The sequence below is a fragment of the Chanodichthys erythropterus genome, chromosome 5 (assembly GCF_024489055.1).
Source record: "Chanodichthys erythropterus isolate Z2021 chromosome 5, ASM2448905v1, whole genome shotgun sequence".
NCBI classification, from domain to species: Eukaryota; Metazoa; Chordata; class Actinopteri; order Cypriniformes; family Xenocyprididae; genus Chanodichthys; species Chanodichthys erythropterus.
Window position 1 is genome coordinate 9,473,912 of NC_090225.1, and position 17,111 is coordinate 9,491,022.

The 17,111-nt window shown below is 36.1% G+C and overlaps 1 protein-coding gene across 21 annotated transcripts in view; it reads left to right on the forward strand.

Moving 5' to 3' along the window:
* Positions 1-15,856, forward strand: part of LOC137020427 (collagen alpha-1(XIII) chain-like) — a 58,478-nt gene extending 42,622 nt beyond the window's left edge. For 18 of the 21 annotated variants that reach the window (XM_067385962.1, XM_067385959.1, XM_067385963.1 and 15 more), the window contains 7 exons: positions 1,528-1,581; positions 1,942-1,995; positions 2,098-2,133; positions 6,399-6,485; positions 6,962-7,039; positions 9,982-10,020; positions 10,367-15,856. In XM_067385962.1, coding sequence (XP_067242063.1) covers positions 1,528-1,581; positions 1,942-1,995; positions 2,098-2,133; positions 6,399-6,485; positions 6,962-7,039; positions 9,982-10,020; positions 10,367-10,369 — 351 coding nt within the window. In that variant the 3' untranslated portion in view covers positions 10,370-15,856. The remainder of the gene's footprint in view (positions 1-1,527; positions 1,582-1,941; positions 1,996-2,097; positions 2,134-6,398; positions 6,486-6,961; positions 7,040-9,981; positions 10,021-10,366) is intronic. The other 3 variants (XM_067385977.1, XM_067385974.1, XM_067385973.1) reach the window with 3 other exon arrangements.
* The last annotated feature ends 1,255 nt before the right edge of the window (positions 15,857-17,111 follow it).

Here is a 17,111-nt window from a genome sequence, read left to right on the forward strand (position 1 = left end):
CCTATGTATAGTGTTCCACTTCAGTCACTTATGAGGTTGCGTTTCAGTTAGCATGCCGCCTTAGAAGGCAGTAGACGGCAGTGCAGCTTACTAGGTTTTGGAATCGAACAACTATTTACAAGTATTATTTTTAGTTTTTGCATCTCTTCTGGAATTTAAAACCCACCTGTTGTTATTTTATCACCATCCATAGAGTTGAAATGAATGATTGAGAACAGCATGCTGTATTAAAGAGTGTTCGCTAGCAGTCACACCGTAAGAAGCTAAAGTCACAATGAAAGGAGTTACTGCCCGTCTCTTACATGTCATCTTCAACACATCACCCCTCCATCAAAACTAGTGTTGTTTTTATGTGGCACACAAGTCACTGCTTCACTCACCCACCCTCTCCTCCCCCCACACTTCTCCCCTCCCTCCCTCCCTCCCTCTCCACCACCTCCATCTCTCCTCTCGCTCTGTAACTCTTTACACACTGTCCAGGGGGCTCATGGTTTAGACGGCAGGCCTGGTCCAGTGGTGAGTGGCGCAAGACCCGTTCCCATCATCCACCCCTCCAATTCCATCCATCCCTCTATCTTTTCCCACTCCGCAGTCTGCCTGCTTCTCTCTTTCTGTCTTTCTGCCTCTGCTTGAGCTGTTGCTTGCTTGTCCTCTGCGTTTCTGTGTCTTTTCTGTGTTGTCTAATGGTCAAGGCCTTGTTTAGCTCTCTATTGAGGTTGCATCGGCATGAGTATGACTTTGATTTGACTTTGTCCCTAAGCCTGTTTGGCTGTTGCCTCTTGCTGTTTCCAGAGGTACCGCGCTCGGTTTATTTCTCAACCTGTCAACACGCGAGTGAGTGAAGGGGAGCATGGCCAAACACTTATAAACACTTTGCTCGCTCTCTCTCTGAAATGCACTTTCTCTTTCTTTGAAAAGTACGTACTTAGTACTCTGCCAGTGAAAAATCCCTTCAAATTTCATGCCGTCGCAGCCCTCTTTACCTTTATATATATATATATTGAACATGCCTGACCTCTGTTGACCTTTCAAAGGCTTAATTTCCTCCAAGCTTCAAAGCTTTATTTTATTCCAAGACAAGCTTTGACCTTGTAATGTCATACCAGGAGAGAGCATGATGGGATGTGGCTGCATGAACAATGATTACAGTATGGCATACAACTGTACAAATGGCTGAGAGGCAAGACTCCTGAAAAAGCAAGATGTTTAACAGCCCTTCTCTTGAATCCTCTCCAAGTCATGAGAGGAAAATGGAAGATGGATTCGCTGTTATATTTACTTGTGTGCCTGTTTATTTCCCATTAGATCAACAAACTTTGGAGTTTTATCGGGTTTCTCAGCAGATTGGACCTCAGATGGCTGTTTTCAAACATACATTAGGAGTTTAAAACTGCTTTTGTTCAACTCTGAAAAAGTTTGTTGATCTATTGGTGCTCAAAACTGACTAGTTTCTCTCCCTTTCTGACCTCGTCACCCACCGCCGTCCCCTCTGTTGAAGCTCACGCATGTCACTTTCTTTGTTCAAAGGGTCTGATAGGACCAGCAGGAGTGCCTGGGCCTGCAGGACCAAAAGGAGAAATGGTTAGTGCAGTTTTTGGTTGTAAAAACAGTGTGCGGAGCTCCAGAAATGGATGTTCTCATAGTAATAGTTCATATTATGCAAAATTATACAAAACTGTGATGATGCGGTGGGTGTTAAAAAAACATCCTCATAACAGTTGACCAAATGAAATATTTTTGAATGTACATCACAGTTAATTGCATCATTGCTCAGCCTAAGGTGATAAATAACTCATGATTGGTTGATTAATTATTACATGCGTAACTCAATAATTCAATGGCCTCTTGTCAAACAATCAAAAACATTCCCTGACTGTATAAGGTATAAAGTCCATTGTAATACAGTTCAATATAATGTCTGTGTATGTTTTTACTATACAGGGAGAAAAGGGCGACATGGGAGTAGCAGGACCAATTGGGCCTCAAGGCATCCCTGTAAGTGCTGTAACAGAGCACAATTTAACATTTACAACCATGTACAAGTGCATTCAGATGAAAAAATTAACCATTAGTAATGTCTCTCCCCCATTTATTCAGGGTTTAGTAGGACCACCGGGATTAAAAGGAAACCGGGTAAGATTATAAATGCGTTCTTGATCGTAGTTTGTTTGCTTAATATGTTATTGTGACTTTAAAGGACAATAACATGAGTCCACTTTCTTAAAATAAAGGGATGGACGATATTTCTAAACCAGCATGAATCTGCCAAACTTTCAAGCATTTGCTATTGTTCATTATTAAATAACAGCGGTTATCAGTTACTATGCAGTATTTAGTCAGGCTCAGACTACAGGAGTTTTAGGGTGATTTACCCCTCCCAACAATCTGAGAGAAAATCTTGTCCAGAACCTTGGTCGGTTACGATGTTTGTCTGGTAATGTGAGGCGTTTATAAAACTTAAACCTCCCGATCTGCTCGCAAAAACATCAGGCCACCCCGATAATATCAGACATGTTTGATATTTAGGATTTTAAATCAGGATGATTGACTATATGTCAGTACTTTCACGACAGCCAATGAGAACCAGTTTACAAGGAGATAGAGGTGAATGAAATGGCGACCGTGACACAAGCTGATGTACGGCTCCCTTGGACAGCGGAGATTTAGGAATGGCTTGTGTGGCAACAACACTACTGCCTGTGTAATATGTCTTCAAGAATGTACTACAACCATACAGACAAAGGGAGTAGCTCTATTTTGAACGTACCGGTTGAGTGTAGAAAGCTACTAGCTGCTGTCAAGCATTGGCAATATTTTAGCTCTTGAGGCTAACGTTAGCTAGCATATCAACAGATATTAAACTTGGCAGTTAAATCTCTCCTCCAGTTTTCGTTGAAGAACAGACAATATCCTTTTTGTTTATATTTGAGAGAATCTGTAAAGATTCTCCTTAGTGCATGATGCAACAAGATTTCATAATCGGTTAGGATTTAAAAACTACTGCAGTCTGAGCCTTTTTTGTTGTTGTTCTTCTTGTTTAAAGACACAAGCAGAAGCATGCTGGGTGTAAGAAATTAGAATGCCTACTGCTCACTGCTAGAAAATATGTGTATATATACAGTGGGGTCTAAAAGTAAAAAATAAGAAATTAAAAATCTAAAATGAATAAACCTGGAAATAAACACAGAAAACGCAATTAAAACACAGAAACATTATGACATAAATAATGAGGAAAAATGTAAGTTTCTGCACTTTTTTCGCTCAGATGTTCTTGCTTACTTTGAATCACAAGATACTCTGTGGATCATTCTCAAATCATGCTGAATGGAGCATCATATTTTATAGGCGCACACACACACACACACACATTAATTCATTCAATTTGAAGTCAAATTGAGATGTTATTAATTAAAAATATTATTTAAACATATGTATTAAATTTACAAAAATGCTAAATAGTCTTTTGGAAGCTGCTGTATATGTTCATTGATCATGATAGAATTGTTTAAACATATATTCTTATTCCAGAACACTATATTTGTCAGTCTGTATATATAAATATATTTGCAATTATTTTTGTTTTAATAATTTCTTTGCAATTCTTATTTTTTTAGTATATTTAAAATATATTTTTGCATGATTAACGCAAAAATTGACCTATGATATAAACTGCTACATTTAAAATGTCCTGAGAGTTATTATTATAAAAAGAAGTACATGTGAACTGACCATGCTTTTCCTATGCTTTCATCCTCTTAGACTGTATGCCTGTCTCCTATTAACACTAATTTCCTCAGTTAATGACTGAATGTCTCCCACCTTGAAAGTCAGGACATGTCAGTGCTCCTCCCAGCATCCTCCACTGGTGAATTGAACTGTTTTGGATAAATTGTCACTATGCTGATGCTCAGCTCAGTGGAAGGTGCTGTGAAGGACCCTTGGACACGGTGCTGTTTTTACTCTTGTCCTTTCCTTGTCTTCCTCTCTTTTTTTTCCACAGGTCTTCCTATCCCCTTTTCCTCCCCCCGCACCTTGGCCTGTGTCCGTGGCTCTTTTTGCGGAGTCGGGCCGGGTCGTCCTCTCTGTCCCCTTCTCACTCCCTGGCCTCCTCCTGCTCCTCCTGCATCCTAATGTTGTAGCCTGGGTTAATACTCCTCCTCTTCCTCACCTCCTACTTTTGTTCATATCCTTCACTTACCTCCCTACCAACCTGCATTCATTTTCTCCCAATTATGCTAATGCACAGAGTTCTTATTGTTCCACGAAAGCCACATCTGGATCTATTTTGAAAAAGGCACAGAACCAAGCAATGTGGGAAATGGCATTATGTCAATGTAGAGCTCATTCTGGCATCCTGATGAGAGTATTTAGAACTCCTGATGTGAGCCAAAAGTTCAGAAACAGTCTTAAGGAATCAGTATTTGTCAAACAGGATTAGAAAATGAGCTCCATGTTGATTCATAATGTAATTCCACTTTGATTTTTTCCCCTTCCTCCATTAAGTGTTAGAATAACAGTCATGATGAGGGCCGTTCGGAATGTTAGAACTCTGTATTATAGCATTGAAAGATCCCACTTTGAAACATTTATATAGCTTAAATGTAATAGTTTGCTCCAAAGAACCCCTCAACTTTGCGTGCAGACTTGAGGATAAATCATCAAACACTCTAAAGAGCAAAGCTGGTTTTAATTAGTAATATAGAAGAGGGATGATGATTAAAAAGTTTTAGTGCCTCGTCAGGTTTTGTACATTAGCCTTTGTAATTTCATTTTAGTGTTCAATATGGAATCAATCACAGATTGTCTACTTACTGGTGCCAGATTTGGATTCCAAAATCAGGGAGTAAAGATATTTTCCATTCGAAGGTTTAGATGTAGGGATCAAAAATAACATATGTTCAGTCATCATCATGACCCTACAAAATGGCTGCCATGATTTTTCTACATCTACCTTTATTCAAGCAAGGACACATTAAATTGATCAAAAGTAACAGTAAAGAAACATTTATAATGTTACAAAAGATTTCATTTGATTTCATTTATAAATAGACAACTGCTTTGAACATCAAAGCACCAATCAGCATATTAGGATGATTTCTGAAGGATCATGTGACACTGAAGGCTGGCGTAGTGGTGCTGAAAATTCAGCTTTGCATTACAGGATTGAATTACATTTCAAAATACAGTATATGAAAATAGTTTTTACTGTATTTTTGAGCAAATTAATGCGCCTTGGTTAGCGTACGAGACTTACCGAGCCTAAACTTTTGAACGGTAGTGTATATGTAGTTGAGGCTCCCTAGGCTATGACCATTTCATAAGTCAGTCATCTTATTTAACCATATTTATTAATTTTTAAACATTTATTAAATATTTAGTAAATGTGCATTCAGTATTTTTTACACAAAGTTAGTAATACTTTTTACAAATATTTTTAAATTCCCACACTAACCACACTGGCTGACCTCCTTTCTCCTTAACCCCTCCACTTACCCTTCTTAAAGGGATAGTTCACCCAAAAATGAAAATTTTGTCATAATTTACTCACCCTCAAGTTGTTTCAAACCTGAATGAATATCTCTCATCTGCTGAACACAAAAGAAGATATTTTGAAGAATGTTTATAAATTGGTAGCCAATGACCTCCATAGTAGGAAACTAAATACTACACTCTAAAAATGCTGGGTTAAAAACAACCCAAGTTGGGTTGAAAATGGACAAACCCAGCGATTGGGTTGTTTTAACCCAGCAGTTGGGTTAAATGTTTGCCCAACCTGCTGGGTAGTTTTACTTAACTCAACTATTGTTTAAAAATGACAGTATTGCTTACTTAAAATGAACTCAAAATATCTTGGAAATTAACATTTATTAATATGTTTAATAAATGAAGATTTTAATTTCATTTTAGATTCATTTTAAGTCAGCCATATAGTCATTTTCAAACAATAGTTGGGTTAAATAAAACTACCCTGCAGGTTGGGCAAACATTTAACCCAACAGTATGGTTAAAACAACCCAATCGCTGGCTTTGTCCATTTTCAACCCAGCTTGAGTTGATTTTAACCAAGCATTTTTTAGAGTGTATGGAAGTCAATGGGGCCCGTCAACTGTTTGGTTACCAACATTCTTCAAAATATCTTCCTTTGCATTCAACAGAAGAAAGAAACTCATACATGTTTGGAACAACTTGAGGGTGAGTAAATGATGACAACATTTAAATTTTTATGTGAACTATCCATTTAAATTAGCCCAATACTCATTGTAGCTCAGTTCAAAAGCACATCTACTTGTAGAAAGTGTCTTACAGTTATTCTTAGTAATAGTGCTTTTCTTACAAGTACTGCTATAGTAGAATAGGAGGACTAAAGTCTGACTTTTTTCGAATGCACTTGTTTACAGGGGGAGAGGGGCAAGAAAGGCAACAGGGGGGCCAAAGGGGATAAGGGAGACCAAGGAGCCCCGGGATTAGATGCCCCGTGTCCGTTGGTATGTCTTTCGTTCAACGTGCAGCACTAAGGCAAAAGGAGACTTCCCGAAAGCCATGTCTCCTTATGTCTTTGTGTAATAAACACTAACAAATGCCCAGAAGAGTTCTGGTCTAAGTCTGTGAATTACAGTGTACTGTATATAGAGACTCATATATTACTCATACATTACATTAGAACTATTGTAGATGGGGATTTGACTTAAAAATGACTACGCACCAGAACTCTCAATGGGATTTTTGCTTTTCAGGATTAAGACTGACAGGAACTTGGTTCTGCTGAACACAGTAGGATGGAGCCACTAGTTTGTTAAATCAGTTGAACTATGTGAAGTTTACATCCCTGTGGACGCAGTGAACATATTCCTGTCAGTCTCAGGTCCAGTGTGCTCTGGACCAATCAGACACTGGAACAGAGCGGCCACTGTGGGAGTATGGCTGGACGACAGGATGTTTATATGACTGATTTCATGAACAGGGTTTCCGAGGCTTTAAAGGGGAGAAAGGTGAACCGGGGCTGCCAGGCCTGGATGGGCTAGATGCCCCGTGTCCTGTGGTATGCTGCTGTCTATCCCTTTCCTTATTCTGCATGCTCTCTATCTTCCTGAACCTAACACTTCAGCATAGTCCATTCAGAATGGAGAACAAATAAGAGAATAGAACAGAAAAAAAGCTTGCATGGTACCTCAGTATTAATATCTTTAACTCTGTTAAATATATGAACTTTAAAGGGGTCATGAATTGAGAAATCAAATTTTCCTCGATCTTTTGACATATAAGAGGCTGTCGTACTATAAAAATATCCTGTAAGTTTCAGAACTTTCAGAATTTCCTTGTTAGTCCAAAAACAGCTTTTATTGAAACCAAGCTCCTAAAACGACTTTCAGATTTTGTCTCAGTATGATGTCATAGTGCGATGAAAGACTACTTCTTCATCATTGCCTCTTTAGCCCTGTCCACCGATCCTCGGATGTCATGTAGTAGTAAATGTGAGACAGCAACAAAACGAATGTCACGCGCATTTCGTCAGTAAAGCCGGTTCCCTGATTACCGCTAAATCGCCATCACCTGCTTTCAAATGGAGCCGCATTTAATAAACAGAGCCGTAGTTCACTGACAAACCACACAATATCGCGTTCATTATCGAAGGCGATTCATCTGCGATATGAACGCGATATTGCGTGGCTTATCAGTGATCTACGGCTCTGTCTATTAAATGCGGCTCCATTTGAAAGCAGGTGATGGCGATTTAGCGGTAATCAGGGAACCGGCTTTACTGACGAAATGCGTGTGACAATCTCATGCGATATATCGTGCAGCCCTACTCTGAGGATTATAAGAAGTTTTGCAGTGCCAAGTTATGATCCTTACATTAAAGTATTAGTTCACTTTCAAATGAAAATTAGCCCAAACTTTACTCACCCTCAAGCCATTCTAGGTGTAAAGACTTTCTTCTTTCTGATGAACATAATCTGAGATCCAAGCTTTATAATGGCAGTGAACAGGGGTCATGAGTATGAGCTGAAGAAAGTGCTTCCATCCACATCCATTCATCATAAACGTGTACTCCACATGGGTCCGGGGGTTAATAAAGGCCTTCTGAAGAGAAGCAATGCATTTGTGTAAAAAAAATATCCATATTTAACAAGTTTTGAAGTAAAATATCAAGCTTCCGCCAGACCGCCTTCCGTGTTCAGTGTACGAAGAAATTGTAAAACTCTTGCAGCTCAAAAAGCTTATGCTACATCCTACGCCTTCCATATTCAACTTGTGGAAAAAGTGTAACTGATGTGACGCCGGTTTACACTCTTTTTATAACTTGAATACAGATGGTGGTCTGGCGGAAGCTCGATATTTTACTTCATAACTTGTTAAATAAGGATTTTTTTTTTACACAAATGCATCACTTTGCTTCAGAAGGCCTTTATTAACCCCTCAGAGCCGTGTGAAGTACGTTTATGATGGATGGATGTGGATACTCATGACCCCTGTTCACTGCCATTATAATGCTTGGATGCATCAGGATATTTATTAAAATATCTCTGAATGTGTTAATCAGAAAGAAGAAATTCATGTACACCTAGGATGGCTTGAAGATGAGTAAAGCTTTGGCTAACTTTCATTTGAAAGTGAACTAATCCTTTAAGAAAGCATTGATGAACTTTATTTTTAACAAAGTTCTAGAACACGTCAGTAAGACACGATTCATGTTCACTTCATTTTACTGCGGATTCGTTTTTAAACAAGACACAGTTCAACGCAGGGTTTTCAGAGACATTGAAAATAAAAGATGATGCAGTGCTGACTAAATTGGATCTGACTGTAATGTTGCCACACATAAGTGTGGGTAACAATGTTTTTACCACGTGTCACTTTTGCTTTTACTTCAAAGTCTTACATGCAGCGCATCTATCAAAAAAGTGTGTTTCAAAGAGAAGGTAAAAACAGGATGGAAAATAGCTTATTACTTATAAGTTAGGATGTTTTTTGATGTAAATAATGTCTTGCTTACATTATAAGTGGACAAAGAACATTATAATTTTTTTTAGAAAAATACATTTCATGACCCCTTTAATTATTAACCATTCAGAAAAAAAGACAATTATTGTATTATTAAAATAATAAAAAAATCTAACTGTTTTCACCAGCATGTTAGTTTTTTAACACTTAAGTTGATTTCTGTAAAATATGTATAAAATATTGAGACTACTTAAATAGGATAGTTGCTGTTTAACTATTTTACAATTTTTTTTAATGTTTAACATAAATGCATGCATTCAGTTTTAATTGTACTTATCTGTGCATCCAATATTCTTACACTAACCTGCATATTGACTAAATAACCCTTTTCACCACATCTGTTTTCATCCAGTAAAATGGAGCACCCTGGATCACCACAAATATCTGCATGAAAGAAAGTGTTCAATAGAAATGCATTGTTGCAAAAAGGAGGCATCTTGACTGGTCATTATTTTCTTGGAAACTAATTAACCTGATTGAATTGTTAAGAATTTAAAAACTTTGGTTCGAAACATCCAGGTATATCATCTATGCATAGATAACTAGCTATATTATTATTATAGTAGATGTATTATTTTAGTTATAGTTTTAAGTGTTGCTTTGTAAGTGTTTGTTTGTGTAAATGGATACAGTCTTGATTGAATTGATTGATTGATTGATTGATTGATTGATTGATTGATTGATTGATTGATTGATTGATTGATTGATTGATTGGTTGATTGATTGATTGGTTGATTGGTTGATTGATTGATTGATTGATTGGTTGGTTGATTGGTTGGTTGATTGGTTGGTTGGTTGGTTGGTTGGTTGGTTGATTGATTTGAATCATTCATTCATTGCAGAGAGGAAATGTTTGTTTCAAAAGTGGCTGCTGAAATGGTTTTGTATACTGTATGTGCACAGATAAAGTGAAGTTTCCATTGTCAAGAAAATGAAATGATTTTTACTGTTCTTCACCACTCCTCTTCTTTGTTTTAGGGCGATGATGGTCTGCCAGTACCAGGGTGTTGGAATAAAGTGAGTACTCTTGACTGATCATATTAACATTTTGCTTTTGAAATAATTGCGTCCATACCATCCTTACTATGATATAACTCATGCTATGAATTCATGGAGGTATAGATTTAAAGTTACTACAGTATATTAACTCATCTTCAATCAGTTTGTAATATAATCATAATTTAATACAAATTAGTTAATCATTTTCAATCTGCTACAATATAATACTTATGACCAGTTGTTATATATATGATTTGAGATTTATTTGTGATTCAACATCTGATAGGAAACACTCTATGCCTCCATTTGCTTGAAAGATGTGTGCTTTGAAAATAACATCTGGTCTTTACCTCTTGTCTTGCAGTGACGTTAATTCCTGAATGCCATGTGTGATTGTAAATAGAATATTTATTTTTGTACTTTTTTTTTGCCATTGATCTGTTATATGGATGGAAAATACAGCAAACCATAAAATATTGGCAGGACTTTTGTACAGATGTTTATTTTTATTACTGGTAATGTTTTTATGTAATGGACTTTATACTGTACCTATGCATTATGTCAAAATGTTTTGATCGAGGAAGAAATATACTGTGGCAGCATATGCATGATATTTGTGCATTATGTTAACTGATATGTGCCTATTAACTTATTGTATCATGGTGTTTTAATGTGTTGTGTTGGACCACGCTGCACTGATTAGTGGGGCTGGAGTTACAAATTGGCCTGTGTGTAAGAGGAAACCCTTTGCTCTGAGAATAACATGGACATGTTCACACCACACCTAATGATCTTACACTGTAACTGCATATGTTTACTGAAAATTAAAATGACTTATTTCAAAGTCCATTCTACATGCAGTATAATTATCAAGTCAGTTGTTTCATATGCGTTTCAGTGCATAAATTATAAACATTTGCACTGCATGACTTATTTAGCGAGCATTTCGAACTGTTTTCTCCATATCCACTTGCCGTTTTTGCCAAATATATTATTGCAAAAACTAAATTAGTCAGCTGCTTTATGTAAGGAAAAGAATTACATCTTCATACAATGCTTTGCCTCCATGGGCTTTATGTAAATATGCCAGAATCTTGCCCTTTCAGCAGTTATTTTCTGTTTCTATTCTTATCTCTGATGAATTAATAATAGAGAGAAATTCAATTACATACTCGGGCAATGAATTTAGTGCTTATTTAATTTATCTCATATATTGCTGCTCAGTGTCAAGCACATCTTTGTATTTGCTAATAAGCATCTACGCAACTGTTCAAAAGCTTGGGGTCAATAAGATATATATACTGTATATGTATTTTTAAAAAAATATTTCTATTCAGCGTGGATTAATTAATTTGAACAAATGTGAAACTAAAGGCTTTTACATTGTTGCAAAAAACAATCTATTTCAAACAAATGTTGCTCTTTGAACTTTCTATTCATCAAAGAATTCTGAACAAAATATGTAATAGTTGTGTAAATGTAACTGTTTTCAACACTGATAGTAAGAATTGTTTCATGAGCAGCAAATCAGCATATTAGAATGATTTCTGAAGGATCATGTGACACTGAAGACTGGAGTAATGATGCTGAAAATTCAGCTTTACATTACAGGAATAAATTACTTTTAAAATATATAACAAGAAAAAAACAGATATTACTAATATTACTATTTTTACTGTATTTTTTATTTTAAAAAGTCAGCTCTGTGTGCATAAAAAAAAACATTTAAAAAATCTTACCGACCCCAAACTTTAAAACTGTAGTGTATGTCCCGTTACCTCAACTATCAAGTACAAATGAAGAATTAAAGTTAGTATTATAAACATGCAATTTACATTATAATGTTTATTCCCAAGAAATATCAGGGTCATAGAAAAAGGCCCTTAGCTAAAATGGTTTTGTTTTGTTTGTTTTGTGTTCATTCAGTGTTGAAGTCATTGAATTGTGTAGGATTGCTGCTGCTTACATTGACAAGCTATTCGGGATCCATTTTGCCAGTTAATATCGAGTTAAGCATGGTTTGTAATCATCAGTGTCTATAAACTCTTTATCAGTCTGTAATACCTCATACTAACATGTGCCTTAATGCTTTTACTCTGCCAAAGTAGTTTTGAGACATATCAACAATAATGTCAAAGAAGCTATGCTGTCAACATGAGGAATATAAGACAATAAATGGCTGTAAAAAAAAGTTCAGCCAAAATGTTTCCTAACGTCTTATTTATTCATATGTTCTCTTTGATGTGATATCCTAAGAAGATTTACTAATTTTTAATTGTTTGTTTGCATAGTGTTGAAAAATTAACACCCTCTGGATGTTCACATGCCGCAGGTTTGCTTGTTATCGTGATTTGCATCTGACGAAAAGTGTGAAAAATGCCTTATTAGGATTCAAGATTCAGTTATTTTCAGTGTTGGGGAAAGTTACTATTAAAAGTAATGCATTACAATATCGCTTTACTCCCTAAAAAAATAACCAATTGTGTTAAAATTACTTTTTATGGAAAGTAATGTTACGTTACTTTTTATCATCTGGGCTGGGCTTGCTTGTTTGTTTTTTATTAATAAAATAAATAAATAAATAAATCTGTTTTTGGCAAATGTACAGGCCCTTTCACACCAAAAGTGAAATACATAAACCTCAGGCTGATGGAAATGCAAATTCACCTGTACAGTAGAGGGCGCAGCTCTAACCTTTCAGAAGAATAGGACACAGGAGAAGAAAAATGAACACTCTTAATTCAACAATTTAAAAAAAAGAAAGAAAGAAAGAAAGAAAGAAAGAAAGAAAGAAAGAAAGAAAGAAAGAAAGAAAGAAAGAAAGAAAGAAAGAAAGAAAGAAAGAAAGAAAGAAAGAAAGAAAGAAACACAAATGTGATGTTTGTCTAAAGTTATTCTTATGGTTGAATTGGATCATCAAAGGTCAGCAGCAAAGACATTGGTTAATAAAGCGAGATTACATAAATAAAGTATACAGTATTTGTATTATTTAATTATTGCAGGTTTGCGTAATATTTAGTATGAATTTCACTGTTGTGAACTACAATAGAACTACATTAGAGTGGTGAAACTATGAAGCATTTTTGTATGCCAAAAACTGAAAGCATTTTAGCACTATTATCGTCCCAAAGTCAATGGGTTTTTGGTTAAATGGCTGAAATAAGGTCTGTGGTTAACACAAGCTCAAGATACTTTCAAATTTTATTCTATGACATAAAATACATCTCTATTAACCTGCCCATGATTTTATTGAACTGTCTTAAAAATGAAAGATGCTAACAAGTGGCTAAAATGGACTGCAAAGGCTGTCGGTGACATTAAACGTCATCATGCCGAACAGGTAAGCTCAGTCCACGTTTACAGCCTTGTCATGCTTATAATCACACTCTTAGAAACTATTATAATTCAAACTTTCAGGGAAAATGTCTTTAGATAAAGACCTGTCGGAAGCTTAATCGTGGTAGCGTTGAAATTGTGCGACCGTGGTGTAGTTCGCTTTAGCCTACCTTTAGCTTTTTGCTTCTGGAAAAAAAAATCTTGATGGACAAAACGTGTAAGTATCATAAAATTTTGTTGATCAAAGAACTTATTTTTTTGCGATAATCCAAAAGACTATGGGAACCAGCGTGATGCTAACTGCCGATTGGCCTACAAAGTGACTAGCCCATAACTAGCCCAATATAGTTTTATGGTAGGTGGTAAAATCCACGTTTTTGGTGGGGTTCCCCTGGTAAAATTCACATTCCAGGACTAAATACTATGTTATTTGGGGGCGCTTCAACCCGCGGACATGAAAAACAAAGTAACTTTTTCAAATAACTTTTACTTATTTGAAAAAGTAATATTTTATTGTAAATTTAAAAGTAAAGAGTTACTTTACTAGTTACTTGAAAAAAGTAATCTGATTACTTAACTGGCTTTACTTGTAATGCATTACTCCCCCCAACACTGCTTATTCTATATACATGCATGTTGTCTGAGGCTTTCTCCATCTCCATGCATGTCATTTTTACAGGAGTGAAGTGTTGCTCCATTATAAATGCATATGTTTCTTTTATTAAAAGGGTCAGAATCCGTTCCAGCTAGCCAAGAAGTAATCCAGCGGTGAGATTCACATGGTTTGATTTCCTTCATAAGCAACACAAAAACTTGAAGAGGTTTTGGGAGATCTTTGAGTTTGGGCTGCTCTTTGGTGGCTGTTTGAAGGATTTTTGTTTCCTGTATAACCGTCCTGTAGTACTGGAAGGCCCCAGAGGGCGGCACAGCAGATATGAACAGACTGATACTGACTGAACTACGGAAAAGACGATAATTCAGAAGTAGCTTGTCATTTCTCCAAGTTTTACACTCTTTTCTTTCTCTTTTATATTATTCACTATGTGAAAGAAACATTTTAGCACATTTTGTTCTTTGTTAATGACCATGTTAAATACAATTATTAATGTTTGTGAGCAGAGGATTCAGCGCAGCTCATTGAACATGCAGATGTGGTGTTCTTGTGTTTCCAGACAAACCAAAGAAAGAAAAATCTTTGATGATTCCTTATTCAATCTATCACTGCCTTCTGTTGAGAGTTGTAGGTAGAATGTAACCTCACACTTCACTCATAGTACACATTTACACTATGCGTTTTATTTAACATGTAGGTACAAAACAGTTGTGCTTGTACATAGCATAGTGATCAACCTTTAAAATCACTCATACAGCTAAAAACAAAGTGAACATGAAGGACTATCAATGTAAATACTTTGAAATGCTATGTACCAACTTTCAAACCTCCTAAAAGTTACTTTGCAGTATTTAAAAAATGTAATAGCTAGTTGCAACAAGGGCATTTGATGGTGTTGCAACATGCATGTAGCATTTCACTGCTGTAAACATAAATGTCCATGCTGACTTGATCTGTATATTTTGCAAACTCTGAAATGAAAATAACCGAGCGCAGTTTGTTTGGGTAAATCTACTTGTACAGAACGGCTGTAATTTTAAGAATGTATGAGGCAGCTAAAGCAACAAATTGTAACCAGCAGTAACACATTTGATTGGCCGTTTAATTTGTTGGTTCATCACATGTGTGACCTTCAGATAAACTATTTGTTTATGTGAAGTTTTTTTATGGCTGCGACTGATCAGAGTTAACTTTTTTTTTTTTTTTATGTGAAAACTATTTTTGGTTGTCCAGTATGCAAGTTATTATTATCAAATTCACAGAATATATACTGGATGACAATATCACAGCAACCATAATGGGGTTTGTGAGGGAAAATATTCTAATGTCCTTACAATAATTATGACCTAGATCAAAAAAAGTCAAATTAGATGTGGTATCATATGAACCAGCAGCTTTTTTTGTTTTGTTTTTTAACCTAATGCAAGCATTCCTTACGTTTTATTTTGACACCTGTTTGGTTGATTGGTTGTATATAAACCCACTGTATAGTTTCATTAAATCTTCTATTCTGACAAGTTTTAATTGTTTAAGGTGTTATACAGATAGCAAGGTAATTATTATTTTTTTAATGAATGAGTTCTCATTCAAGCCTAAAAAACACCTATTTTATTATCAGTAGGCCTATACACTAGGCCATTGTTTTCATGGTCATCTGAACATTAGGGGATAAGTAAAGTAAGTGAGGAATTAATGTTAAAATTTGTTTATTTGTAATATTGGTTATTGGATTATAAATTACAGAGAATATACTTGTATTTGTTTTTGAAGACATTGTGTGATATAGGTCTATAGAGACAGAGCGACACGCGACTGAAAACCACGCCCACCGGGGGAAAACAATCCAACCGTTTCCATTGACTTTGTATTGCGTGAAGCTGCCTCCTTGTCATTTCTGACTTATAACAAAAAACAGAACAATGTCTAAAAGCTGCTGTGTGACAAGGTGTACAGCAAACAAGCTAAAAAAAAAAAAACAACCAAAAACCCAGGAGTTTTTAAAAGCTGTCGACCCAAAAAACAAGCGTTTAAGGACTAAAAAGTGGATACAGACGATTGAGACAGAGCACGACATGTCATATTACTATGAGAACTACACCCACTGGAGGGTAACGTAATCAGCGACAGGAAATATAATATATAAAACTGACATTTGGATATTTGACTTAAAGGGTTAGTTCAACCAAAAATGAAAATTCTGTCATTAATGACTCACCCTCATGTCGTTCCAAACCCGTAAGACCTCCATTCATCTTCGGAACACAGTTTAAGGTATTTTAGATTTAGTTAGAGAGCTTTCTGTCCCTCCATTGAAAGTGTTTGTACGGTAGACTGTCCATGTCCAGAAAGGTAATAAAAACATCATCAAAGTAGTCCATGTGACATCAGTGGGTCAGTTAGAAGTTTTTGAAGCATCTAAAATACATTTTGGTCCAAAAATAACAAAAACTACGACTTTATTCAGCATTGTCTTCTCTTCTGGAATCCTTTCCATTGAATTGATTCCATTGAATTGATTCCATTGAATTGATTCCATTGAATTGATTCCATTGAATCCTTTCATCTGTCGGCGTTGGTAATGCACTTTTACGTCGCCGTGGTTGTTTTTGCCGATTAGGACATCTGCGACATGCACACTTACGCATCATTTTAAATAAATATAGCAACACCAAAATACAAACAATGTAGAATAGCTTGAATACAGCGTGCGTCTCACTCAGACTGTAAACGAAGCTCGGATAACACGTCAGTAGCGTCTTACATCAGCAGCGTCACTGCGGAGTCGTGAACCACACTCCGGAGCAGAAGGGGGCAGTAATGCACCAATAAGCTGGATGCCAACCGCCATAAAACAGGAAAGAAGAAGAAGAAGAAGAAGCGGAGTCGTGAACGTGAATTGACAACAGACCTGGAAGAGAATACAATGCTGAATAAAGTCGTAGTTTTTGTTATTTTTGGACCAAAATGTATTTTCGATGCTTCAAAATGTCATGGATGTCCTAATCGCCAAAAAACAACCACGGTGACGTAAAAGTGCATTACCAACGCCGACAGATGAAAGAATTCAATGGAATCAATTCAATGGAAAGGATTCCGGAAGAGAATACAATACTGAATAAAGTCGTAGTTTTTGTTATTTTTGGACCAAAATGCATTTTCG